This window comes from Daktulosphaira vitifoliae, unplaced genomic scaffold, assembly GCF_025091365.1.
Source record: "Daktulosphaira vitifoliae isolate Bord-2020 unplaced genomic scaffold, ASM2509136v1 Scaffold_1, whole genome shotgun sequence".
Taxonomy (NCBI): domain Eukaryota; kingdom Metazoa; phylum Arthropoda; class Insecta; order Hemiptera; family Phylloxeridae; genus Daktulosphaira; species Daktulosphaira vitifoliae.
In genome coordinates, this window is record NW_026099572.1 from 53,026,851 (window position 1) to 53,053,703 (window position 26,853).

The 26,853-nt window shown below is 25.6% G+C and overlaps 2 protein-coding genes across 4 annotated transcripts in view; one reads left to right on the forward strand and one right to left on the reverse strand.

Annotated features, from left to right (window-relative positions):
• The first annotated feature begins 1,600 nt into the window (after positions 1-1,600).
• Positions 1,601-6,623, forward strand: LOC126895235 (uncharacterized). The gene is made up of 7 exons (XM_050666868.1): positions 1,601-1,643; positions 1,759-1,813; positions 2,340-2,481; positions 2,985-3,184; positions 3,683-3,794; positions 4,554-4,768; positions 6,229-6,623. The coding sequence occupies exons 2-7, from the start codon at positions 1,778-1,780 to the stop codon at positions 6,286-6,288; spliced, it is 765 nt and encodes a 254-aa protein (XP_050522825.1). The 5' UTR covers positions 1,601-1,643; positions 1,759-1,777; the 3' UTR covers positions 6,289-6,623.
• A 147-nt stretch (positions 6,624-6,770) lies between these two features.
• The window catches only part of LOC126895227 (serine-rich adhesin for platelets), a 29,674-nt gene continuing 9,591 nt past the window's right edge, over positions 6,771-26,853 (reverse strand). Inside the window, exons 2-18 of one of the 3 annotated variants that reach the window (XM_050666851.1) lie at positions 17,956-18,013; positions 17,059-17,262; positions 16,742-17,001; positions 16,536-16,660; positions 16,338-16,467; positions 16,076-16,261; positions 15,894-16,022; positions 15,627-15,754; positions 15,403-15,563; positions 13,682-14,065; positions 12,722-12,836; positions 12,530-12,646; positions 12,131-12,460; positions 10,460-12,041; positions 9,889-10,060; positions 9,373-9,663; positions 6,772-7,835 (exon numbers count right to left, since the gene is read on the reverse strand). In XM_050666851.1, the coding sequence (XP_050522808.1) occupies positions 7,087-7,835; positions 9,373-9,663; positions 9,889-10,060; positions 10,460-12,041; positions 12,131-12,460; positions 12,530-12,646; positions 12,722-12,836; positions 13,682-14,065; positions 15,403-15,563; positions 15,627-15,754; positions 15,894-16,022; positions 16,076-16,261; positions 16,338-16,467; positions 16,536-16,660; positions 16,742-17,001; positions 17,059-17,262; positions 17,956-18,013 (5,121 nt within the window). In that variant the 3' untranslated portion in view covers positions 6,772-7,086. Of the gene's footprint in view, positions 7,836-9,372; positions 9,664-9,888; positions 10,061-10,459; positions 12,042-12,130; positions 12,461-12,529; positions 12,647-12,721; positions 12,837-13,681; positions 14,066-15,402; positions 15,755-15,893; positions 16,023-16,075; positions 16,262-16,337; positions 16,468-16,535; positions 16,661-16,741; positions 17,002-17,058; positions 17,263-17,955; positions 18,014-26,853 lie in introns of all 3 variants that reach the window. The other 2 variants (XM_050666850.1, XM_050666852.1) reach the window with 2 other exon arrangements.

The following is a 26,853-nucleotide window of genomic DNA, read 5'->3' on the forward strand; positions in this document are numbered from 1 at the left end:
GTATTTAAGAGAGATATGGGCCCCCCTTGAACCAGCGCTATCAATATTTTTTTAGGCAACTTCTAATAAATAAGGACCTAATGTCCTTTTTTTTCATCATTACTTTAATTTTTAGCAAAAAAATTTCTATAACATGTTTAACAAAGTAAATAATATTAAATACCCTCCTAAAATAATTTTTGAATAGGCCTAAAGGGAATACCTCATTAACAAACGTCAACCTTATATCCAATACATTTTACTATATTCTCTTTTTGAATTTTCCTGATTTTAATAATAACATTTTTATATATAGTTTTGTTACACTGATTCGGATGTAATATTTTTTCTGAAAAACACTTATCGTGCTCGGCGTATCCCTACCGAAATCAGTGGCCTACTTATGACAACGGCCCGAAGAGTCTTACGCGCCTTCGGCACGTAAGGCTCGAAGGGCTCCGGGTCTGGGGCGGAGCCCCAGCTAGGCGGAGCCTAGTATCTGTGATAAACAAAAATATACCACCATACCTTAACCTTATCTAACAATAAAGTAATAATTTTTCAATAACCGAAGTATATCTGTAAGTAGTAAGTCAGAAATGTTCAATTAGCTACCTTTATTTGTCTTCCTGCTTATTCTATACGTGCATGTAATCTCAAATAATCGAAAATTTAGAGTAATATAATAAATAAACGAATAAATTTAAATAAATAATTCAAGCGATATTAATAATAAAAAACAATTATAACTTATCAAATTAAAAATATATGATTCTATTTGAAGAAATAAAAAATTTAGTCTTATAAGGCATAAGAGATGGATTTAAAAATTACCCAATATTTAATTAAAGTAGAATTATATGCAACTAAAAAAAAAAATTTTAAATAATTATTATTTTGAGAAATATAGAATATTTATTAATAAAAGAATCACTCTGTATAATGGAAAATGATTAGATTTTAAAAAAATATGTCGAATAAAAGGGACTTGTATAAAGTACTTGTAAAAAATTTGATACCCCACCTAGTTGAAATGTATATACAAAAGATATAATTCTTTACATACATTATATACAATGTTTTATAGAATTTTACTTATATATTAGTTCCTTTAACACCACATACACCATAAAATACTGCAAATAATATAAAGAAATAATAAAGAACAATTACATTAATGTCTACTTTAATAATTTAATAAAAAAAAAAAAATTTAACCTAAAATATGCTGAATAATTCTTTGAGTTATTTATTAGATTTAATTAAATTTATTTATAGTAATTGAAATTTTATTCATATCATTTAAAAAACATTTATTTAAAATATTACTACTAATCATTAAAATACATACAAGTATTTCATATATATTTTATATTTTACACAAAGTAATAACTATTCACTATCAAGGGTAATTTATTTAAATACACATACAAACATATTTATAAATTTAATAAAAATTGTTTAAACCTATATATTTAATTTAAGTAAGTGTCATGAGCTCATAAATAATTTGCTGATAGTAACTGTCTAATTCAAAAAAAAATATTTATAAATATATATATTTGTTAAAACAAATAATAAAATAATTACTATATAAAATAAGCTATGATGCATTAAGTTTCATTTATTAAACGTTTGAAGAATAGGAACTTTTTTAAATACAGGTAAATTTTTCAAATATTTATATAATATAAAAACAATACAGAATTATTTTTAAAAATAGAAATATTATGCAACGACTACAAAATAAATAATTTATTCGAAAATTATTCCCTTTAGGTCAATTAATTATAAAAAAATGAATTTTATTGTTTTGATGGCTTTTCCTATATTTGTAAGTAAAATTTAAAAAACGTAATATAAAATAAAATAATGTAATTACTTTATTTTTATTTAAACTATGAAATCAAAGAAGCTTAGAAGATGGAATTTAATTTCAAAAAGTTTCTCATTATTATTGCTTTATTTTCGAAAAAAAAATTTTTAGCTTCAACTTTATATCATAATATGTTTTATTTCAATCTGTAATATAAAAAGTAATTTAGTTTTTATTTATTTATTAATGATTAAAATATTTTACTACTTTAAATATGTTTAACTTTTTATTTTCGAGAGAATAAAATTTAATTGATTACCAGTCTGATACAAAATATATAAATTTATTTAATTTGATTATATTGAGGGAGTTAGTTACTTAGTATGATATTGCTTTTGATATTTGTGAGTAGGTATTTAAAAGGCATACTTCTAAACTTTTACAAATGTGTATACACGTATTTATAATAAGTACTACTAGGGATATCCTTGCCCGAAGAAACTTAATAATAATATATTTTATATTTAGTTTTTAATTCCCATAGGTTTCCGTATTTGACGCATTAGCTTATAGTAATATTGAAACAATTATTAATGAATTAACTGAATTAAACCTTCATAAAGCAAAAGAAAATCTACATGAATGTTTTATTAAAAATAATATAAACGTACCAATAAAGGATGAGGGTAAATATTAAATATATTTTAAATTTATATTAAATTATTAAAAAAATAAAAATTATTAATATAATAAAAATAGTAAAACTGATCATTAAAATGACAGAGTAAGGTTGAATATTTGATGAAAGTAATCTGAAGGTAGATTAATCAATAAGTCATATATGAAATATAATACGCATATAACGTATTATTAATTTCATTTCATTTTTAACATTTTATCTATAAAATTATTAATCATGCTAGTAAGGGACGCAACATATACATAAAAAAATACAACCAAATGGAATACTAAGAAAAAAATAATAATTACCTGCATTTATTCAGGGCACTCTCTAAAAATTAAAATGTTTGTCAAAAAAAATATATACATAGTACATAAATAAAATTGGTGTTTGAGGACAATCAAAATATAATTTTAAATTATTGATAAATTACACGTATTGTATGTTTTGTACTTGGATTTTTAATTATTTCATTTATTTACAAATTTTAACTGTAACTGTTAACAGTTCATCATAAAACGTTCGTATTAGAATTTGATAGATTTTTAAATCAAATCAGAATAGATTTAGTCAAAAAAACAATTAATCCAGAGGATGTGCCTTCCAAAATGTTTGAAAAAGTTTATAAGACTTCTGATTATAATCAAGAAATGTATGTGTGCTCTGCTGTTTTCATAAGAAATTTATGTTTTGTAGATGATTTTGAGGTATATATAATAAGTGTATTATTAAAACATGTTAAATAATGTTATAGGAATATTGAACAATTTTTTTCGTTATGAAATATATTAGCTTAGACACAGAGATATTGACACTTTACAATATTAAAATGATGTTAACATGACACAGTTCATAAATATTATTTATTTGTAGCTATTCTATGAAAGTTAAGATTCTTTTTCAGAAATATGTATATTAAGCACAAACATAAAAGTCTTTAAAAACGGTTCAACTAAACGAAAAGCCCCAAATTTTGTATAACTCTTTCTACATTATTAAATTATTTTAGAAAAAGATTTTTTTTCAATTTTTTATAATGATTTAAACCTTTAATTATCCTTTAATTACTAATTAGTCATTATTTCAAAAACTAGATGTGATGAAAGAATCTAAAATTAGATTCGAAATCAACAGAAAATTGTATATTATTTGTTATTCTGTGTAATTATTTTCATTAATTTAAAAAAAAATTTATTTTTTTTAAGATGAGCTCAGAGGAGATGGAAAATCGATTTAAAAAACATATCTCTAAAGCAAAAACATTTTTGCATGATTGTTTTAACAATTATGATGTATGTCAAACAGTTATTGACAAAGGTAAGTTACAAATAACAAAGTAAGAAAGGTACAGATTTATTGTAAAAGATTAAATAAACAAAATATATAATAACTACACAAATGGTCATAGTAGTATAATAAAACCCAAAAAGTTCATAAAAAAACCGCCTTTTAGAAAGTTAATTAAATGTTTATCATATATATTTAGTTAATCATACTTTAAACTGAACACGTAAATTAAAATTTAATATAAACAAACGTTAAATATTTAATATACTCATAGAACTTTTAGTTCAATATTATAAGAAAATAATTTAGGTAAACTCGAATAAAAAAACTCATTTTTTCAGATGCCTGAAAAATAGTAGTCGTTAAGTATTAACTTAACATCAAAAGTTAAGCTTTTAACATAAATATATTTAGAACCTTATTAGTAGAACTTAAACTTTTAGATCATTTTTTAACTTTTAATCTAGTTAAAAATGTATGGTTTCATTTAAAATCAAAAGTATGATATCCTTTTAAGGTGCGATTATTTATAAGTGTTAAACCTAAAAAGTTAATAAATTAAGAAATATTTATAACTAAAAATCCCCAAAAATATTCCCAACCATATATTTATATTTTGGCTAATTATTGTGGTTTAAAGTTTGTATTCACATAGTAAATTATTTTGATTTATTACTTCAATTTAGTTCCTATGGAAATTAATGAAGAGTATTTTATCATTGATTATAAGCAGGTTTCATTTGTATAGATCATGTACAGTTAACAGTATATTATTTTAATGGTTTACAGAAAACTTGTTTAAAAATGGATTTTGGACCGTTATACAAAATTCACTACCATCTTTAATCTACAAAACAAAATATCCTATGTTAATGACTGAAGATATTTTGAACTATTTTGATATAAAATCAGATCAGAATAGACGATTTCCTAAAGGCACAGACTATATAAGATTTTGTTCAGCAGCTTTTTATGTGAGCTTGTTTGGTGACGATTTACAGACTGTACGTATACTTGCAATTAGTTATATAACATAAGTAAATATTTTCAATCTAATTTTTTTTATCAAACATTTTGAGTATATACAAGATTTCTGTTTATACTAAATTTAATATCTATCAAAATCTACAATTAAAAAAATGTTTCAAATTATTTGATATTTTCAAATAATTATATTAAATCAACTTAAAAAAAAATAACAATACAAAGTAAAAAAAACCCAGCACAGGGGGGTCGCGGCACAGTGGTGACGTGGCATAGATGGATCAAGTATAATGATATCTGACAGTGATTAAAATCACTATCAAAAAAAACGCTTCGATGCAAATCTTTAGATAGTGTTTAATTTTAAAAAATTGGTGGATTATTCCAAAAGCTACATGATCTGCTAGTTCATTATTAATATCCTAATTAAGATAAAGTATGTCGAATGAAAAAGGGATTATTAAAAAATATTATTTCTTATAAAAAAATTGTGTTGATCCATACACTTTTAAATATGTCATAGCATTATAAAGTTAAAAATAAAAAAATAAAATCGAGAATTTTCACATAATAATAGCATTTGGTAGCCATTTTCACCGTGAAGATAAAATAAAGTCCGAAATTTTTTTTTCGCATAATAAAGTAGATTACATTAACTTTAATTTAAGATATAAATAAAAGTGTCAGACTTTCCGGAACAGTTTCAAAATTTAAGTTGAAAAAGTAAATTTTTTGTGAAAAAGTTGTCATTTTAAATCCCCCCTTGTGGGCAGGTTAAGGGTTAAATTTATGAAAAAAATATACCAAATGAAAGGTAATGATATTATGCATCTATATGTATATAAAAAAGAATTATATGTTTATTTTTGAAAAAGTTATGGCACTTTTAAGTAAAAAAAATTGAAAAAATTTCGAAAATTAGCGATTTTTAAATTCGTAATTTTTTTGGAGGTTTCCCCCATTTACGGGGAACGAGGGAATTTTTTTCAATTTTTGAGGGTAATGTCTTCGACTAGATACGATTTGTGATCTTTTGACGTATNGAGGGAATTTTTTTCAATTTTTGAGGGTAATGTCTTCGACTAGATACAATTTGTGATCTTTTGACGTATCATTGAAAGAAATCGGTTCGGTGAGAGCTGAGAAAAAGTGGTAACAGACAAAAAAAAAAAAAAAAAAAACGCATCTTAGTAAAACCAATACCTTCTCAGCTTCGCATCGAAGCTAAAATACAATAACTTCGTAGTAATCCAATTTTTATCAAATTTAATACTTATAAAAATTTTTTAAAAAATGTTTAATTGGAATGAAGACTCCTTACTTCACTTTAATATTAATAATAAGTAATTTTTTAAATAGTTTGAAATATTTTTACAAATTAAATTTTACTGGAGAAGCAAAATATTATGAAATTATTGTCCTAATAATAAATAAATGGGTTTAACTATTGCTTTTATAGTAATTTATTTATATTTTGCAGATATCTCGCAATGGTTCAATACTTAACGAGAAAATGCTTAATTGTTGCACTATTTCCTAAACTTTCAAACTAAGTTCCGACATAATATATAAAAATAAAAAGAAACTTTAATTTAATTGCTTATACATTTTATTTTGTTACAAAATAATTGATTATGAATCAATAGTTGGTTCATAATAAAAAAATAGTTAAATAATTTATTACATTACTAAGTATTTTTTTTTGTTTATTTTTAAAAATTGAATAATATTGCATGTTATGTCCGGAATAACATATCGTTCGTATGATTGAAAGTTATCTTCATAGTACTTTTCTTGTGTGTTTTACCAGTCAATATGTAACGCAATGATATCACAATTTTTAAAATATAATAAACTTTCATCATTTGTTTTTGACATTGATTATTGTTATAAAATTAGATATTATAATTAAAAAAATAATAACATCATTTGTTTGAGATTTTTATCATATATAATATATACTTACAAGAATAGTATAATAAATACAATTAAAATAATTATAAAAATATTACAAATTAAATATACAAATTAAACTAGTTATCCTTAACTGTCATAAACAATATAATACGTTAAGCTAAAACGTATATAAAACAAATCGAATGAAACTACAAATTATTATTTTGACATTGGAGACAAATGATATTGTAATTTCATCCAAGTTGAGTGTTTTCTATATCCGTTATTGGCTTAAGAATTAACCAAGAAAAGCACTAACACATTGGCCTCAGTTAAGTGTACGAAAATTATAACTCATTACGTCATTTGAGAAAGACTAGGAATTGTTTTATTTATTGAATATAAATTAAGTTCTTTTAGGTTTCCTCTGTTAATTAGATCATTAATTATTGCATCCATTTGACCAATTACAAATACCACCGACTGGATCAAATGATAGTCCTTTAGGACATGTATACTCCCAACCGATCAAAGAACCATATTCGGTCTTGGAGCAAGAAATGAATTTTTGACACGAAAACGGATGAGGAAAACTACCCATGTCCAGGCATTCGATATATCCATCCGCATGTATTCGAACTTTGCCTTTGAGTGCTACTTGTTCACCAGAATTAGACTGTTCTGAGTAGTCGGCAAACTGCTCTTGGTTAGGTCCATCATTTAGAAACTGTATGGGTTGAACTGGTACTAATGAACGGGCTGTAGTTGGTGTGAATTTAATCAATGGTGTAGTTCTTGATGGACCACGTCTTAGTAAAAACGTTTGTCGGGAAGTAGCTGGTAGAGGAGTTGTTGGTTGTTGAGGGGCAAATACAGGTGGTGGTGAAAATGACACATCAGAGGAAAATGGAATTGGTTGAAATGGTCCTGATTGGAATGGAGATGGATGAAACTGGCCCGAAGCAACTGGCTGAAATGATTTAGGAGGTTGTTGTTGTAATGATTCTGATAGCTTAATAGAAGGAGATAGCTGTTGGAGTGTTTGTTGCTGTGGCTGTTGTTGTAGTGATTTTGTAAATTCATTTTGTAAATTGAATACATTATCCTTAGAATGAGGAAGACGAGGCACAATTAGCTCTTGGTGCTGAGGTTCTTGGAAGAAAGTTTTTTCTGGAACACTGGTAGATGATCCTAAAAAATTACATTTATGTTAATAAATAATTGCGTAAATGAATGACTGAATAGATAAAGGAAATAATCAACTATTAAACCAGTTTTAATTAATTGTTAATTTTTTACATTCAGCTATTCAATTAAGATGGACACGGCTACCCGTGTGACATCCCGCGGTCGTGCCAGATCCTTCTCAGCCACCGCTCCACTGTAAACCGGACCGTTACACACAAGCGTCGTGGTGTAAGGTCCAACAAATGCCTAGCGTCAAATACCCGTCGCAATAATACTATGCCTAGTCATCTCCGTGACACCACCACATATATATCTGTCGTAAATCTACACTACAACCAGTTTTATCATCATCAGTTATGTGCGGTAATTCAACACGCCTGTAAAACCATTCGCTATTTCTTTCAGTATATTATTAATTGTCGTTTATTCGTCTTTATTTGAAAAAACCTAGTAATAAATGGCTCAACGTCAACTACAACTTGGAAAACATTGTGTTGTGTACTTTTTTTGTTCGCCCACACGCGTGTGCCATCTTATCGCGACAAGATTAATTATAAATTTAATATACACTGTGATTTATTAAGAAAACAATTTCTATTTTTTCATTGGAAAATGATTTTTTTCCTAAAAATGAACATATTCAAAATAGATTTATTACGTCTTCAATTTAGAATACTTTATTGTGTTAAAGCTCATATTTCTAGGGAACATATAAATTTGCATAGTTACCAATAAAATTATGATTTTTGTCTTACCTTGCTTGTTTATTTAAAATTATTTGTCAAAACTTCTGTGATGATTTGAATAAGGGATTTTTTCCTTTAAAAAATTTTTTTTATCTTTTCTCTTTCACTTAGGGTGTAAAATAAGAACATATAGAATTTATTTTTATATAACTTATAATAAACACAGTAGACAAAAAAAAATTTAATTCTCATAACTGAATGGAAATATGCGTCAACCAATAGAAGTGTTTTAAATTTTCGCGGATGTTCAGATGGGCGTTTCGAATTGTGGTAATTTGTTATTTTTATAGTTTCTGTAACTCCTTTTTTTGTTTTAACTTTTAGTTCTCTACATTTTATTAATTTCTTTATTTTCATAACTACGTTAATGCAGTTTTTGAATAATTTATCTAATAACATTATTTGTAATATACATTAATTATTAAACTGATTACCAGTATATTTTGGAGTACGTTTATAGTTAAATTATTTATATAAGCTAACTGATTACAATGAAAGTAATGCTCACAATAATTTATATAATCCACCCAAAATATTACATGCATTATTATTATCTTATTCTACTATTTTTTATATCCTAAATATTACCAAACATCAATTTACAATTTCTAATGTATACACTTCATAACAAAATTATTATTTATGTTTTTATGAAAAACTCATTATTTGCCAAAAAAATTAAGGGATTAATATTCTTAATAAATCACACTATATGTTTTTATTAATTAATAAATATTAAACTACGAGATATAATATGTATTTCAATATTAATACATTAATTTGTAACTACGTACTATATATAGTAGTAGATGGAGGAGCTGTAGCTAATGTATGTATTGCAGCTACAGCAGTGTTTGCAAGGTCTTCAACTGGTCCACCTATTTTTCGATCGTCTCTATTCTTGCTGAAAAAACTACTTTCGTCATAAAATGGCTGAGAAGATGAGTCCAAAAAATCATTTATTTGTTTGCTGTCTTCTGCTACAGTTTCAGGAGTTACTATAGTTGTTGGAATATTTTTAAGTGTTGTAGTCCTATTTTTAATTCTTCGTTGTTCAGGTCTTCTGCTTCGTATTGTTGTGGGCTCTGAACATAGTAAGTAAACTTAATATTTTATGTTTATACCCCCAACTATTCTAGTATTATTTACTAAAGAAATAACTTTAAAATGGCAGAAAAATATTGTGATAATTATTTTTTTCATGTTAATATTACTTCTTTAGAGATATGCGTTTACATAAATTCATAATTTGAAAGTCAATACCTATGTAAAATATTTATATTTATACATATTTTTTTTTAATAAATTACCTTCTTGGCTGTATTTAGTTGTAGCCACAACAGTTGTATATTCTGGTCTAAATTTTCTTCTTCGATTAACTTTTGCTACGTATGATTCTGTAGATGATTGAGGTTCTTCAACAGCAGTTGTTGTTCTTATAGGAGGTCTTGTGCCTCTAAAACGGTTTCTATCCCTTCGAATCTTAAAAACAAAATAAACAATTACAAACACACATTAATAATAAAATAAAATATTGAATTTAATAGTATTAATATGTTAGTGTATCTAGTTATTAGTGGATGGGAAGCTTGGGATGCAATGCGGATACGTAGCACGGAAATCATTCATGTCAAACTTTTTATGTAAAACAACTGAATAATCATGCAATAAATTTCCACTGACATATTTTATTTATTTTGGATTCATATCCAACTATAGTGTCTCTGACACACTTATAATTATCATGCAGTACTTTTAAATGGCCTGCTTTGACAACATATACTGTTAATGAAGTAGGTAATATATTTATTAGTAGCAGTTCATGCGCCCGACGATATCATTTTTAGTCGTTTAAACTGGTTATGGTTAATTCATTCATACCTCTTCTGTTGAGTTGTTTGTGACTGACAATTGGCGAGCAGTGAACTTTGTTTCACTTCCTTTAAATAATTCTTGTTGTCGATTTTTATTTGTTAGTCCATCTGATAGGGTATAAAGTTCCAACGAATCAAATGCTCTAACTCGCCCTCGATTTCTAGTTACATTTTTCGTAGCTTCTGATATAAATTCATTTTGAGACCTACCATCTACAGTTGGTTTGATTTTGATGAAAAATACTTTTTGTTCGTCTTTTAAAAATCTAGAGTTCTGCCGTCCTGATGACGTGCGTCGAGGTTTTTCTTCTATATCATATTTAACTGTATCATCAGCTTTTACAGAACCTCTAGAAACAATTTTGTACATTTTATTGGTGGTGCTTGGCAATAAGGTAGTTATGTCGTCTGGATTTGTTTTATAAGATTCATAATCATTTATTGTAGTCTCTCTAAATTCATTCTTTTCTGAAGAAAAATGTTCAAAATTTTTCTCTGTTCTCGATGTAAATCTATATGTTGTTTGATCGTAAGTAGACGAGTCATATCGTACTCTGTCAACGTTCTCTCCCGTATTTAATAGTTCTCCGTCATTTATTATTTTAGATTCTGTAGTATATGTAGTAGTAGAACCTTCAGTAGTTGGCTTACGTGATCTAAAAAATCTTGATTTTTTTACTTCAACAGTATTCGATGAAGTCGGTGCTTCAGTTGTACTGGATCTAAATCTGGAACCTCCTCTTCTTATTGATGGAGTACTTGTACTTAAATTATTAACAGTATTAGACCTGAATCTACCATACTGTTTTGTAATATTGCTTGAATATGTTTCAGTAGTGGGTCGAATAAATCGTTTTGGAGTAGTAGTTGATTCTTCGGTATTATTTTGACTAGGTCTAAAGAATCTATTAGTGTACTTATTTAAACGACTTTTTTTTTCAGTAACTGTATCTATAACTTTTTCCGTTGTTGTAATTTTAATTGTGGGCTCTGTAGGTTTTCTTAATGTAGGTCGAGGATGTGTCTGACTTCTAAATCGACCCTTAAGAATTGATTTTTGTGTAGATTCCTCCATCATTAGGTTATTTTCTATTACTTTAGGCGTAGTTGTTGAGATTTTATTCATCTCTATAGTAAACTTATCCAATTCAGATTTTTTATGTTCGGATAAAAAGTTAGGAATATTTTTAATACGAACACGCTGTCTCTCAGTTGCAGCTTCGTAAATAGATGTTATTACATTAGTTATTGTAGATGTTGACGTTGTTGAAGCTATGGTAGTCTCAAGGGAAATTGGTTCCATAGTAGTTGGAATAGGAGCTTGAGTAGTAAAAATAGTTTCAGATATATTTGATATTGTTGTGGAATAATTTACTGTCGAAATATCAATTTCGGCATCCAGTGTTGTAATAGGCAATTTTGTGCTAGTTAAAATAGGTTCATTTGTAATAGTTTCTTCACTCACCTTAGGGGTTGTAATAATGTCTCGGATTTCATCGTCCTCTTCTTTTATCGTTGTTACCTCAATTACTCTTTCTTCGTGTTTGGATGGTGTTGTAGTACTTCTTTGTCTCAATAATGAAACATATCTACAAAAAATTTATCAATAATTTTTACTTAATCTATTATGTCGGCGTAAATATAATCAAAAAAGTTTGAATTTTTTTGGTAAACATACTTAGGAGATGAAGTGGATGGTAAAGTAGTGAGGGAAGTTTCTTCATCAATGCTTTCTTCTGCCTGAGTTGTTGGTCTTGATCTGCGTAATGTTACGTATTTTGGACTAGTTGTATCTTGAGAATCACTTTCAGTAGATCTCGATTGATTTATAGAAATGTATTTTGGTATGGAATCATTTTCTTCGTTTTTATTTGAAGATTCCTCTAAATCACGATATCTATTTCTGTCTACGGACTTATATGTTAGTTTTGTTTGTTCTGTGGTTACATCATGTTCAGAATTAGCGTCCTCAACATTTAAGTTTTCTTCTTCAACATCTTTTGATGGCCTAAATTTTCCAATTAAAATTTTTCAGCATGTTTTTTAACATAAAAACAATTTTCTTAATTTTTTTTACCTTTGTCGTCTGATAGTCACATACTGTGGCTTATCCTTTTTGTAGTCAGGCGTATCATCTTTAACTTCTAAACCATTACTTTGGGGACCAGGACCATTAACATAACGAGACTGAAATCTATTAAAATATAAAAATTATTATTAATGCTATAATTTTAACATCATGATATCTTCTTTGGCTATATAAAATCACCTGTTAGCTGGATTCTTTAAAACCTTATTATATAAAGTTTTACTTATTGTGGGTGTTGTAACTTCTGTATCGCCATCTTTAAGGTTTAACTGCTTTTCTAACTCAGCTACACCGCCTAACAAATAAAAATATTATTTTTATTAGTTATGTAATAACTAATGTTAATTCGTTTTGTTTTCTATAAATTAATTAGTAATAAAATAATTTTCTTATCATAAGTGAATTTTTTTTTCGAGTATAAATATTTTATTTTTGAATTGCTATTGAAAAATAGTTTTGATACCTATACTTATAAAAACTTAAGTATTGTATTGTTAAAAAAATATTACGTTTAAATAGAGTAACTCAATAATTAGACATCTTTACTTTATGCCACTAATAAATTAAAACATAAACGAATGGATGGATGATTAAACATTTTGTATATTTAAGGTTTATAACAAAGGTATTTTTCTCGTTTAGTCTCATAATCAGAAAACATTTATAAAATTATAGCTTAACTTAAGTCATGCAAAAAATACTATTATTTTTTTATTTTATCAGCAATAAAAATGCGACATTTTTATATCAAAGATAAAAATATTTAGTAAATATTTTTTTGTACAGATTTTATGTATTTTTTTTTACATAATTATGGCAAATTAACAATAACGTAATACTATAAAATGGTATAATTTATATTAAAAATGAGTTAAAAGATTTTTTTAAGTTTTTTGGAAGTAAGTTTCATTATAAACAAATTTTTTTATATTCATATTATTCTTAGCGATGATTAAAAAAAACTAAACGTGTATGATATGATTTTATTGTGGGAATTATGGTTATTGATCCTACTGTTATAAAAATAAATACATTTTTATGCAATTAGTTTAATAAAAATTAATGTGAATTACTGTTATTACTTATAAAAATTAAAATTATATTAAACTATAAATGATAGAAACGGTATTGGTATTTTACCTAATTTTTTAATAAGAGTAATTAATTGTTTAATTTCTTTGGGATCTTCTTCTTCAAATTCACTGTCAACTTCTTCTTCAATTTCAGGAGCTTGAGTACTTGTAGTTGTAGTTGTTGTGGTAATTTTTAATCCAGACTTAATTGGTTTTGAGGTAGAAGTAGTTGTAGTAATAGTGGTAACATCGGACGTGGTTATTTTATCTTTACAAATTACATTTCGGCTATAGTCACATGAGTCTGAAAGTTTATTAAATACTAATCCTGAAGGACAAGTAAATTGATGAGCTACGATTCCTAAATTTGATGGACCACTGTCTAAACACCAAAAATATTTTTTACATTCACGTGGATGAGGGAAGAACCCTTCCTCTTTACATGTGAAATCTAAAAAATAGAATATACTGTTTAACTTTACGTAAGTGAAAAGTTATAAAAAAATAACTAAAGTAATATTAAATACATTTTATTTATTAAGATAAATTATTACTTCTAGAAATCTGGAATGATCCTTAGAAGTCTTGATCTTTAGTTAATCAACTTTATTTTTTATTTATATTATAAGTTTAATTTTAAATGAACATGATTTAAATTTTAATTTAAAAAAATTAAACAATATAATGTGATTAACATTAAATATATTTATTTAAAACTAAAAATATTAAAAATATAACTAAAACTATAACTTAAACGCCACCAAAAATACTAAAAATTCGCCTATACGCTCTTCGGGAAAAATGTTACCGTACATTATTCACTACATTACTAAACACATATTGACACCCCGACTAAAAAATACTTATTTATACAACCTTAGTGACATTATCACTATGTTATTATGTAATGGTATTATCTATTCGATTGGAACATTTTATTAGTTTACGCATGTTTAAAAATGTATTTTTCAGTGGACTTATCCTAATTATATAATACAGTAAAATGTGTACAGAGTAATTCATTCATCATGAACAACTTAATTACTAAAAAAATAATAATGATATTGAAATTTTTTTTTACTTATTTATTTTAGGTACATTCTGTTTGCAATTTATCAATCATGAAGTATTTTTTATATTCATCCCTTATACCTTATAAGGATGTTAGCTAAATTTTTTTAAATGACAACATAAATAATTATTTAATTTGTTTAAAACGTAATGATCTAATTAAGAAAATAATGATTTGATAACAACTTTTTGATCAGTATTTCGTAAGTTATTAACATTTTAGTTAGAAGTTAGACTTTAGTGTTGTTATTTTATTCTTTATTGCACTTAAGTATAAAAATATCATTTTTATAAAAAACACTGATTCAAAAGTTGTTATCGACCAGTCATTTTCTTTATTAAATCATTATATATTACATAAACTCATTAATTATGTATGTTGATATTTAAAAAAAAAGTTACATTTACACCCTAATATGATACAATAGAATAACATAAAAATTATTTATGATTAATAAATTAAAAAAGCATGTACCTAAAAATATTTTTTAAAAATCATGAATACACCGAAAAAATACGGTTAGAATAACAAATATTAAATGTTCAATATAATAATAACTATTATTAAGACAGTTACAATAACTGAACACTCAGTTAACCTAATATTAAATTTAGCTATTTCCATCTTTTTATTAGGGTTATCACTTTATCAACTATTTATTTTTCTATTAATTAAGTAGTTCATGATAAATTAATCAACCTGTATATAAATTTTACCGGTTCCAGAATCAGGCGTTGTTGGTGGTTCAGGAGTTGTTGATACAGAAGAAATTTCTTCACTTTCAGTAGTCGTTGATCTAGATATTGGTCTTTGTTTAGGTCTTTGCTTAAGAGGAGTTTTTGTTTCTTTGGTTAACGTTGAATCGACTTTCAAATTTCTAAAAACATTATATATTTTATAAAAATAAATAAATACATTTTTTAAAGTAATAATAACAAACCCTAATAACGCTGATTTTCCTGCTTCAATTAAAGGATATGGACGCTTGTGACAACTTCCTCTAAAATCATCATTGTCAATAGACCAAAACATAATTCCTCCTAATTCATGTTCGTTTACATATTTAGCCTGAAATTTATATAACATATATAATAATAGATATATAATTAAATTCTTAAAAATTATTGTTTAGAAGCATGGTGTATTATGTTGATTTGATGTACATTAATATTATTCATAAGTTATAATCTAAAGTTTCTTTTCTTACTTTAAGTTTTACGAATTCTTCGTCATCATAACCAACCCATTGGTTATCTTTATAAGCATATGGTCCCATTGCTCTAGGTTTAGGTTGCTCAACTGTCCACTTGTCATCTTTTTTTAAACTTCCACATATCTATAACAATAATTTTCGTTATTCTTGATCATTTTTAAATTTTCATTTCTTACTTCATAATAGGATAAATATCCTTTTTCTCTAGTAGCTTCTCCTTTTTCTCCGGGTCCGTCAGATGGAGCTCCTATTCCCGTACTCTCTTTATTGAATAAAGTGTATGATCTTCCATAAGTAGGAATACCTAACACTAGTTTATCTTTATCTGCACCAGAGTCTAAATAATGTTTGATTGTATGATCCTATATTTTTTTAATAAATATTAGTATAACTCATTAATTATAAATGTATTTCCTAATTTAATGAATTAAAAATTACAATATTAAGTTTAGCATCAAAATTATATTCAGAATCTTCCTCTAGTGGATAAAGTGGAGAATGATGATTTACAGCTGGTTCATACGCTGAATGGTAGTCGTATGTTAATAAATTCATGAAATCTAAATATCTAAACATATACGTATAAAAATAAAATAAAAAAATTTGTATCACATGTGATGATTAAAATTTAATTACTTGTTTAATTCTGGAATGTCATATCCCTTGTCAATATACTCTATGCCAGCTGGAACAGCCATAGTAAGGAGAAGTCTAGAACGGCCAGTTTTTGAAGATTCTTTATTAAATTCTTCACGCAATTCCTTATAAAAAGATTATAGTAACAAATAATGATAATATTAGTAAAAATAATATATTTTTTAATAATTAAGTGAATGTCATACCTTGACCAATAATGCATAATTTTCTTTGTCACTAGGATTACTTCCATCTCTGAATGATGGATATTCCCAATCAAGGTCTAATCCATCAAAGTTATTTTGTCTTAAAAACTTAACTACATTTTTTACAAACTCTTTGCGTCTGTCTTCGTCTGCTACGAGTTTTGAAAATCTAGTAGATCCTTCATTCCATCCTCCAATAGCAAGCAAAGTTTTAAGGTTCTTGTTATACGTTTTTAATCCATTGAACTTCGCATAACCACCTAAAAAAATTAAATAAAAAAATGTAAACAATAACTAGAAATATAATTGAATTCTACCTTGTTCTATATCTTGATACTTGTCATACGGCTTGAGACCATTTTCTTTGTCTAACCCACCAAATGCGTATATCAAATGAGTACATAAATATGGATTGATATTTTGCGGAGAAAATTTAGCAGTTCCCGGTCTATACACACTCCAATTAGTATAATAACAAACTATTTTTTTTTTATTTGATGAGTCTCGTTTTTGGATATTATCTGTAAAAATATAGAATTTATTATTTTAACCAAATCTATAAACTATAGTCAGTAAATATATCTGCTAGTTGACATTTAAAGCGAAGTGTACGTTGTTAATATGACTCAAGTTGTATTTTGTAACAAACATCAATAGTTATTAAACTTAACACAATCATGAACAACCGACAAAAAATTTATATGTAAATTGTTAAATAGTTGACAAAATATTTCCACATTTTTTCATGGATCATTTTTACTAGTTAATTTATAAATTTTACCAGGTGAGTAACCAAGTAGCATACTGTTGTATTAATCAAATATGAACGTGATTAAAGTCGACTTAGTGTCTATTGACGTAAACTCCAATGAAATTTAAATTTATTGCAGTCAAATAATTAATAAACGTATAATAATAGTTTCATTTAAATTAAAAAATTAAGCCTTAAAGACCTAATAGAATAGTAATATCTACACAAAAGAAAAATTTAAGCATAAAAAACCTATGGTTGTAATGTTTATTCTTTATAATAACCTATAATATTGTTTTATTTTATTTTATGTAATTTAATTATAAAATAAAAATATTGTAACAATTAGAATATAAAATAACTTTTTTATATCAATATTATATGTGTTATACTAGAACTTGATATTTAAAGAAGATATTTTTTTTACTTTAACACACAAAATAGTCCTGAATATATTACTTACGTTCAGCATCTGTTATAATGATTAATACGAATATCAACAGCCATTGCGAGATTTGCATCTGAAATACAAAAATTATAGTCGATTTAGTTTTAATATATTATTTATTATAAATTATAAAGTGCCGAAAAATATATTTTTTACAAATTGTATAAGTTTCTTTGCAAAGTTGAAAAAAATGCATATTTATATTTGATAAATCTTACACGTTAAAAAATAAATTTTATTATATCTTATTAATCTCACTCAGTGATGTACTCAAGATTTTTCAATAATTTATCTTATATTAAAAAAAAATTTTTTGCAGCTTTTTTTAGGAGATTTTTTAAACTAAAATGCTGGTAATCACAGCCGATGGAGGTCTCATTGGATACGCCACTGAATAATATACTGAATAAACACTCAATAATGCATAATAAGAACCGATGTTATATACAGACACATGAAAAATTGTTTAATTAATTTATAACAATTATATTTGTCGTTATAAATAAGAATAATATTTCTCCGCTAGTTAGACCCCTAAAAAATTTTTTCCAAATTTTAAGAGTTAATTAGAACTAAATTTAAATACAAAATAACCACATTAACATTCAATATAAAAATTAAACAAATAAAAAAAGAGTAAAGAACTTCTTTTGCCTAGAATACATTCGTAATCAAGGTATATTTACTTAATGTTGAAATAATTATTTAAAGCCATTTTTGGTGTATAACTGATTAAGATATAAATCGTTAAAAAATTAACTTATAAATGATATCATTGTCTAAAAGTAAACATTGAAACCTTTTTTTAATAGTCATTAAAACACTATTAAATTTTCTTCAACAATGATTTTGACTATACCAAATCGCGATTCCACTAGTTGATTTCGTTTATTTTTTTGTATTTCTTTGATCATTGTTTAAATTCAAAACAAACTACGAGTTGCATAAAAGTTGTACATAGTTCACCTATCTTAATAATCACATATTATCACGGAAAACCAAAACGAAACCGTAACAGATCCATTTAATTTTAAATTATGAAATTATAGTTTTCAAGAGCGTGTAAACTAAATTCCCATTGTGCAGTATTTAATTTAGTATAATTATATTTTTTTTAATCGTTCAAAATCAGTGGTCAAATATGCTGAATAATCCTAATAGTATTACACAATAATTACGACATAGACATAGTATACAATTTTTATATAGATCAACACACTACGGGTAATTTTTTTGTTATTGTGTGGGCGATAAAAATATAATAAATATCACTTGGTAAAAATAAAGCAACAAAAAATAACTTTAAAGAAAGATCACACAATTCAATTGTGAATTCAAACTTAAATTTTAATGATTATCTTTTACTAAATTGCTACAAAATAACACAGTGGAAAAATAAACTTAAAAACCTAAGATTAAAACTCAATTAAATTAAGATGTTCGCTGTTACTAAGGTCGTGATAGTGAATAAGCCATTACTTGGCATCTGTACGACGCTTTTAATATTTTTTTAGTGTTAAAGAATTGGTATATTATCTAAGAATAGTAACAACATGTAAACGTCAAAATAATAATGGTTATTATTTTTTTGCATTGTATTAATTTAATCCACAGCCGCCGGATGTTACAATATTTTAATTGTCAGCAATGCGTTAGAATTTAAATGAAGCAAAAATAAGTAAGTTTTCACTTGGAATTGGAAGCTTTACTAAGTGAAAGCTATAAGAAGAATGTTTAGAAATTTTTAAAAGAAAATAAAGACGACCTTACACCCTGTTTATAGCATTCATTAAATTCATAAACGTATAACAATAAGGGTTATTAACATTTAAATTACATGACATGTGTAGAAATTTTAAATGTTCCTTTTGTTGTTGGGGCAAACGAATATTTCTGAGTCTATCTTAGTTCTATATGCACTGCGCTCACGTTGATAAATATCAAATCACTTACAGCTCTATTCTAACTTCATGTTCANTGATAAATATCAAATCACTTACAGCACTATTCTAACTTCATGTTCAGCTACAAATTAGTATGGGTAGATACGTGTGATTCAGTTAGTTGTTTTATGTATTATTCGCATTTATAAACAGACGTTTCACTAGATTAGTCTAGTTCTCACGGTTGAAATTTCGCATAATGGAGATTATACTATTTTCTTCTAACTTAAAACAGACTATGTAATTGTAAGATGAAAATAATACTGTTTGCGAGACAAATGGTCATTTTCCACACAATATAAATACATGTATATATGTATAAATATCATTACAACTAGTTTAAGATTATTATTATAGTAAGTTAAGCAGAAGGCACTAATGTATTTAAATTATTTTTTGTGTAATATAATATATATTATACGTCAGAAATTCAGCTTAAGTATAAGTATCTGTCTTAATTACAGAATAACTTTCTGTTTTAGATCTCACGATTTATAGATCAACTGATATTAAATTGAACAGAATACTTTGAGAGATTTAGTGGGAAAGTAAAAAAAAAATTAACTTAAATAACATTAAAACAGCTTGAAAACGAACCATTTTCAAGATAAACTTTCATTAATACATAGTAAAACGGTTTGGTCTTCATTAAAAATTGTTGAGACAATATTTATAATAAAAATTCCATAAATAAGTATTAAAATTAAAATACTTGGAGTATATATTTGCATTTATGTACCACAAGAATCTATAGTAATAAATTATTTGTCATATGTAAACATATTAATTACTTTAGAGCAAAGTTAATTTTTTTTTTTTAATAAAAAATCAAATTACAACTAAATGCTTTTGTTTTCTATTTAAAAAAAATTAACATCTTATTGATAATAATTTTTCATAATAATTATAATAATATATATCTCTTAAATTAAACATTCCTTAAAAGAGTTTGAAAATAGATTTTTGCAAAATGATCCAACTTTGACTACAATGATAAAACTTTTTTTAAATATTACATTTAACATTTAAACAGTACTAATATTGATGTAATATTGTTCTTCAATAAATTAACGACACATAAAACTTAGGTATTTAACAAATTAAAAATAACGGCATTTTTTTCCATAGTCATTGATGGCTTTAATTTTTAAGATATAAAAGTGTATCGCTCATTCTCTAATTTTTATTGATAATATTAAAATGGTCTTACTTGTTGGTAAAATTAAAACTAATTTATCATCTAATGTACATGAAGATATCAAATGTGTCTCAAATAAAAATGAGATCTCATATTACGTCTAGGCTGTAGTTTTAAAGGTTATAGCTAACATATTAAATTGATCATTTTATAGCACTTATAGTGTATTACTTTGAATCCTATTGTTTTAATATTAGTCTAAACTTTTTATTTTTGTGGATATATTTACAACACACACAAGGTAGAACACTACAAGAGAAAATCTGTTTGGATGTAACCTTTAACACTTCTACGGGCTGCGTTAACCCCCGAGCGAGGAGAGTAGTTTTGATACTATAAGTTATACCATATTAATACACGAGAGTATAATTACGTAAAATAATTATGTTTTATTATTCTTATTTCCTAATATACATTAACGTTTAGTATAAATGGTAAACTGTGCACATTTGTTAATATGAAACTTAAACTAGTAACACCAGTATGAATTAGCAGATAGTATAGTAAAATATTCGGTGTCAAATACATGTAGTCGAACATGACAAATCTTTACAATCACATAAAATGATTTGAGAAATTTTTCAATTTTTTCTGTGACATTAGAGTTCAGTCTAAAGTGAGTTTATTTCTGGACTGGTGAGAAAAAAAACTTACATACCATTAACTGAAGGAATAGTTAACACAAAATGTTAAGCTTCTTGAAAGTCTGATTTTTATTTTTAAGAAAGCGAAAGTGTAAAATTTCCAATAGGTAAATTATGACATAACACATCATCCCCTGGAGGTAGTTAAAATATACTATAGGTTCTATTTAATATGCTTAAGTGAATGATTAAAGGATTAATTTTGTTTTTTGACAAATTAATAATTGGAAAAATTAAACTTTAATGTAACCATAGCTTGAAATTTTTCTATTAATTGAATACTCATTATAGACCATGTAAATAGGTAAATATATCCTAATAGGTTTTTACGATGTATCAGTTTTGTGGAAAATAAACACATTCCAGTTAATATTAAATTCATTAAAGATAATTTATAATAGATTTTTGAACTGATCATTCCAATAATTTAATTCAATTAAATTTAACATGACGAAAATGTCAAAAATAATAATGAGACACTTAATATTCAGTGATATTCCCCTTATAATCTGATGATTCATAAAAATTTTCCATTTTTAATTTCCATAAATTTCGATTATGGTAATTAACGAGTCTCGTTTAACATTATTAAATTATTCGTTTAGTCAAATGAGCCGAGTTCATTATTCAAATGAGTGTAATGTATTAATTGAACGGAATAAATTGAATATCATATGAGACCAATCTGTCAGGAAATTCGTTAATCAGTATAATTGATACACTTGTGTTGTGATGGGTTATTAATGTTTAGTCTGAGACAACAGGCGCGGCGTTAAATTAAAAGTAATCGTCTCGACGTCGTCCACACGCTAGTGAAAGTGCAATAAACGCAACGTGAAATCACTGTGTCCGAGACTATTCGTAAAGGTTAATATAAATCTTGAACTCCAATGTTTGTTTTAGCAAATTAAAAACGCCACGTTAAGTATAAACTCATCAATGTTGGAGAGTTATAATTGCACGCTTTTTGTTGATACTAAATAGTAATTATTGTTTTTATGCGAAACAAGAAATGGCCCACGGTCTATAGAAAAAATTTAATTAAATGTTATAAAATAATTTATTAGCTGTATACGAAAATTCACCTTAAAATTATTATATTCTTAGCTGTCAGATGAATATCATATTCGCACTGCACGCTAAACTGTTTCATGAGTTTTTACAGTACATTTTAAGGCTCATTTTTTCGTAAAGCATAACTGCATATTATTATTATAATCGCATTATCTTTTAAATCGTGTTCGCTAATATTACAACAATAGTTAAACTCTTGTGAATTGTAACATGATTATTATAACACCGATACTTAATTTTATAAATAAATATGCATGTATGAATCAATGACCAGTCTCTGAGGAAATAATAAAAAAATTTTAAGTTTTACAATTATACATGATTGAATTTTATTTAACAATAATATTTCTATAATATCATTTTTTTTTTTTTAATAAAATCGTGTGTAAATGCCCATTGCATGTAAAATTTAAAACTAGTATTATAAACTATCAATTTTTATGATACTATTTTATTAGATCAACTTGACATCAAATAAATGTATAGTTAAGAAATTCTATAATTACTTATTTTATTAAAATTTATTTTGCATATATATATATATATACATAATACTTAAAAATTATGTTTACTATTAAAATAGAGCAGATGACTAGAAAAGTGGAGGTTTTTATATTATTCGTTTGTATCTAATAAGTCTTAATGCTATGGTACGTCCAATTGTATTACTCACTGCAGTTTTCAAAAAGTGTATAGAGAAAGAAAACATAGTTTAAAACAAATAAAAATAATAACTTTACGAACGATTGTAAGGTAACAATTTTTATTGCGACACATGATTCAGCCGTACTAGGAATCTTATTCAACAATAAATCTAGTAGTTGTTATGTCACTGACTGGATTGTTTTGTATAAATCTTATATCTAACTCTTTGAAAAATTCACATACTAGTGCATTCATGCGTACTTATAATTACATATTATAATTGTATATTATACGCTTTAAGTATATTCATATTACAAATTAATCGCGTTACAATACAAATATAAAATGAAAGAAAATATAGTTACACGACATTTAAGTAGACAGAGTAAATTAACTCTGTAGTGCATTTAAATAGGTACTTAATACAACTAATAGTGTAGCTGTTATCTGTTTTTGTCACAGATAAATGCGTTTTCATAAGTTCGTATTGAATTCCTTACACGAAACATTAACGGATTTTATTTTAAGACTGTTTTGTTTTTGTTAGTTATGAACATTTTACTCTAAAACAATTAGAATTTGAAATAGTCAATTTGCTGAACATCGTAAATACATTTAAATACGATTTGTTTATAACTTATTCGTCAACATTAATAAAAACATACTATAGCATATTAAGTATGTACTAATCCAGAATAATTAATTATATACTGATAATTTGTAAACTTTGGTAATAATTTTTTTTTTAGTAAACACCAATTTATTTTAATAAATTAACATGTGTTAACCAACGTAAAATACTTTGCTATGTGGTTACCATGACATATTTTCAAAATTTGGATAAATATAGTCTTTAATTTTTTTTTATCGATTAATTTAAAAAGAAATTTTACGAAACTTATTTATTATATCTTAAATAAAGAAGCATCTCAATATTTCATTAACCATTAAATTTACATTTTAAAACATCTTATATTTATAATAATATCAAAAATTGTATGTGTTTGATGGTTAGAAACCACTTACTAAGTGAACCATAGGCAAAAATAAAAATTGCTCACAAGACTCGTTTAAAACAACGGAATGTGGTTTAACCGGAGATTACATTACTACTAGGTAAATATAATGTGATGATACGTAATTCACATTATAGCTACTGATATTTGGTAATTACATACAGTAAAAATAACAACACTTATACGAATGAACACTTTCACTATTTTTCAAATAAAATTAGAATATGAGTTTTAATATTGATGATTATAACAGAGCGGAACGCACGCTAGACGTTCTTCGGTCGATAAAAAATTTGATGGCTATCTGCTATATAATAAAAGGTAATACATCACTGAAGGGCGCTACGGTTTCACTTATCTCAAATAAATATACTATTTGATAATAAGATAATACCCTTTTATTAATTCATACCAAGATTATGCCTACTTAAAATTTCTATAACAAGTGTTATACATCATACAAGATTGAATTAACTATTAAGGAGTGAAATCATATAGTTCCAAATAGTGAATGTATACAATTTTCTTTAAAAAATCTAAAGAAATAGTTTAATTTTATCTTGAGTTTATGTCAAAACGTACAAATATGTATAATAACAAATAACTCGTTTTTGTAAAATACAAATTAAACCATAAACAAATGATGAACAAGTATGGTTATAGTGTTTTTATCAATAGTATAAATAGTACTACTTGAAGAACTTTTTTATAGAAGTATTTTAAATCCACTCATTATACAGAAGATTCCATAACTACTCACGAAATATCTTCGAAAATATTAGAGTTAATCATTATTTGATTTTTTTTTAATAATAATAAATCTTTCTGAGTAACTTTATACGAAAAGTTAATTTACCACTATCATTTTTTATACCCTAAACTTATATCAACATTCGATTTTCGAAAAGCTATACCGATATTTTTGTTAAAAACATTTGTTTAAATTATTCCATTTTCAACCAGTTACAGCTGTTTAAAGTTTAGAGTGATCAGGAAAAAGAGCGTACCTATTTAAAAAAAAAAATAGCAACATCATCACAACATTTTATTTTGAATAAATCTGATGATATAAAAAAAAATTGATGTTATTATTTGAAAATTGAAAGTTGATATGAGTTTAGGATGCAAGGGGTGATAGCAGAAAATTAGTTTTCGTAACAAAAATACATTATCGTTAAAAAAACAATAATGATAATCTCTAAAATTTTGAAGATATTTTATGAGGTTTAGTTAAGGAATCACTTTGTATATTTAAACAAGATAAATTAAATACTTTCATATCTAGATGTGATTACGTTTAACTTATCTTAAAAATATATTTTGAATACTTAAAAAATGCATAAATGGCAATAAAGAAAGTGATTTATTATTCATAAATATTATGCAATAATAAAATTAATATTAATAAATTAAACAACACAATTACTGATAATCATTGAAGAAAGTTAGGATTGACTATGAAAAAACATACAGGCTGCTAACGTGTAAATTCAGATTTTTTTAATTTAGCAATATTAGCACCTGTCGTTTAAGTCTCTCACTACTTAATTATTAAGTCGATCATAATGTCATGTTAGACAAATCATAATTTTTTTCTTAATAAACACTCCTACTATTTTTAACTGCTTAATCTATAATACGCCTTAAGTAAATGTCAAATAAAATATTGACTGACAATTAATTTATTCACCGAAATAATTTTATCTTTACAGCCATTTTCAAGGTGATATGGTGCTCTTCTACACATCATAAATATAGCTACTTGTTACTAAATTAAAAATAATTACGACTGTATATAAAGTATTACTAAATCACAAACAATATCATTAATAGATAACTAAAATATAAAATGAACCATCCAATCTCTTTCAAAAGACAAATGCTATTTTTTATCATACTTATTCATGTTACTGACTCTATTAATATTGAGTTCTATAAACTAAAAATAAGTAATTTATTTTGACAATAAGTAACTTATAATATAATACCTAACTGATGAAGGTTCAAATGATGGGCGTCGATTTCGTATATGATATCATTCATTTAAAATAGTTGCTATACTCCTACGATTTCGTTGATATCAATCCAATGAAAATAAAATATCTAATTATTGTGATTATTATTCTAGCGTGTGCGCGCGTTGTAGTCGATGATAATTTCGCGGTTGATTTGTATCTCTTCGTTCTTTAGATCACATAACACCAGCATTGTATCACATTAGATATCCTAAGAGCGTCAGTCGGTGTCTTTGTACTTATACGCGGTTCGTAATGATGATAATCAATTTTAATTCAATGACAACATTGTTCGCAGTAATTTTTTCTAATAAGTATAAGCTTCTATGTTCACATTATTTTTCATGCCCTACTAATGAGTTCTCAAGCTCATAAGTT

Coding starts and splice junctions, on each gene's coding strand:
- LOC126895235 (XM_050666868.1), top strand. CDS start 1,778: ATGAATTTTATTGTTTTGATGGCTTTTCCTATATTT. Junction 3,185..3,682: donor GTTTTGTAGATGATTTTGAG/GTATATATAATA, acceptor ATTTTTTTTAAG/ATGAGCTCAGAGGAGATGGA. Junction 3,795..4,553: donor TCAAACAGTTATTGACAAAG/GTAAGTTACAAA, acceptor AATGGTTTACAG/AAAACTTGTTTAAAAATGGA.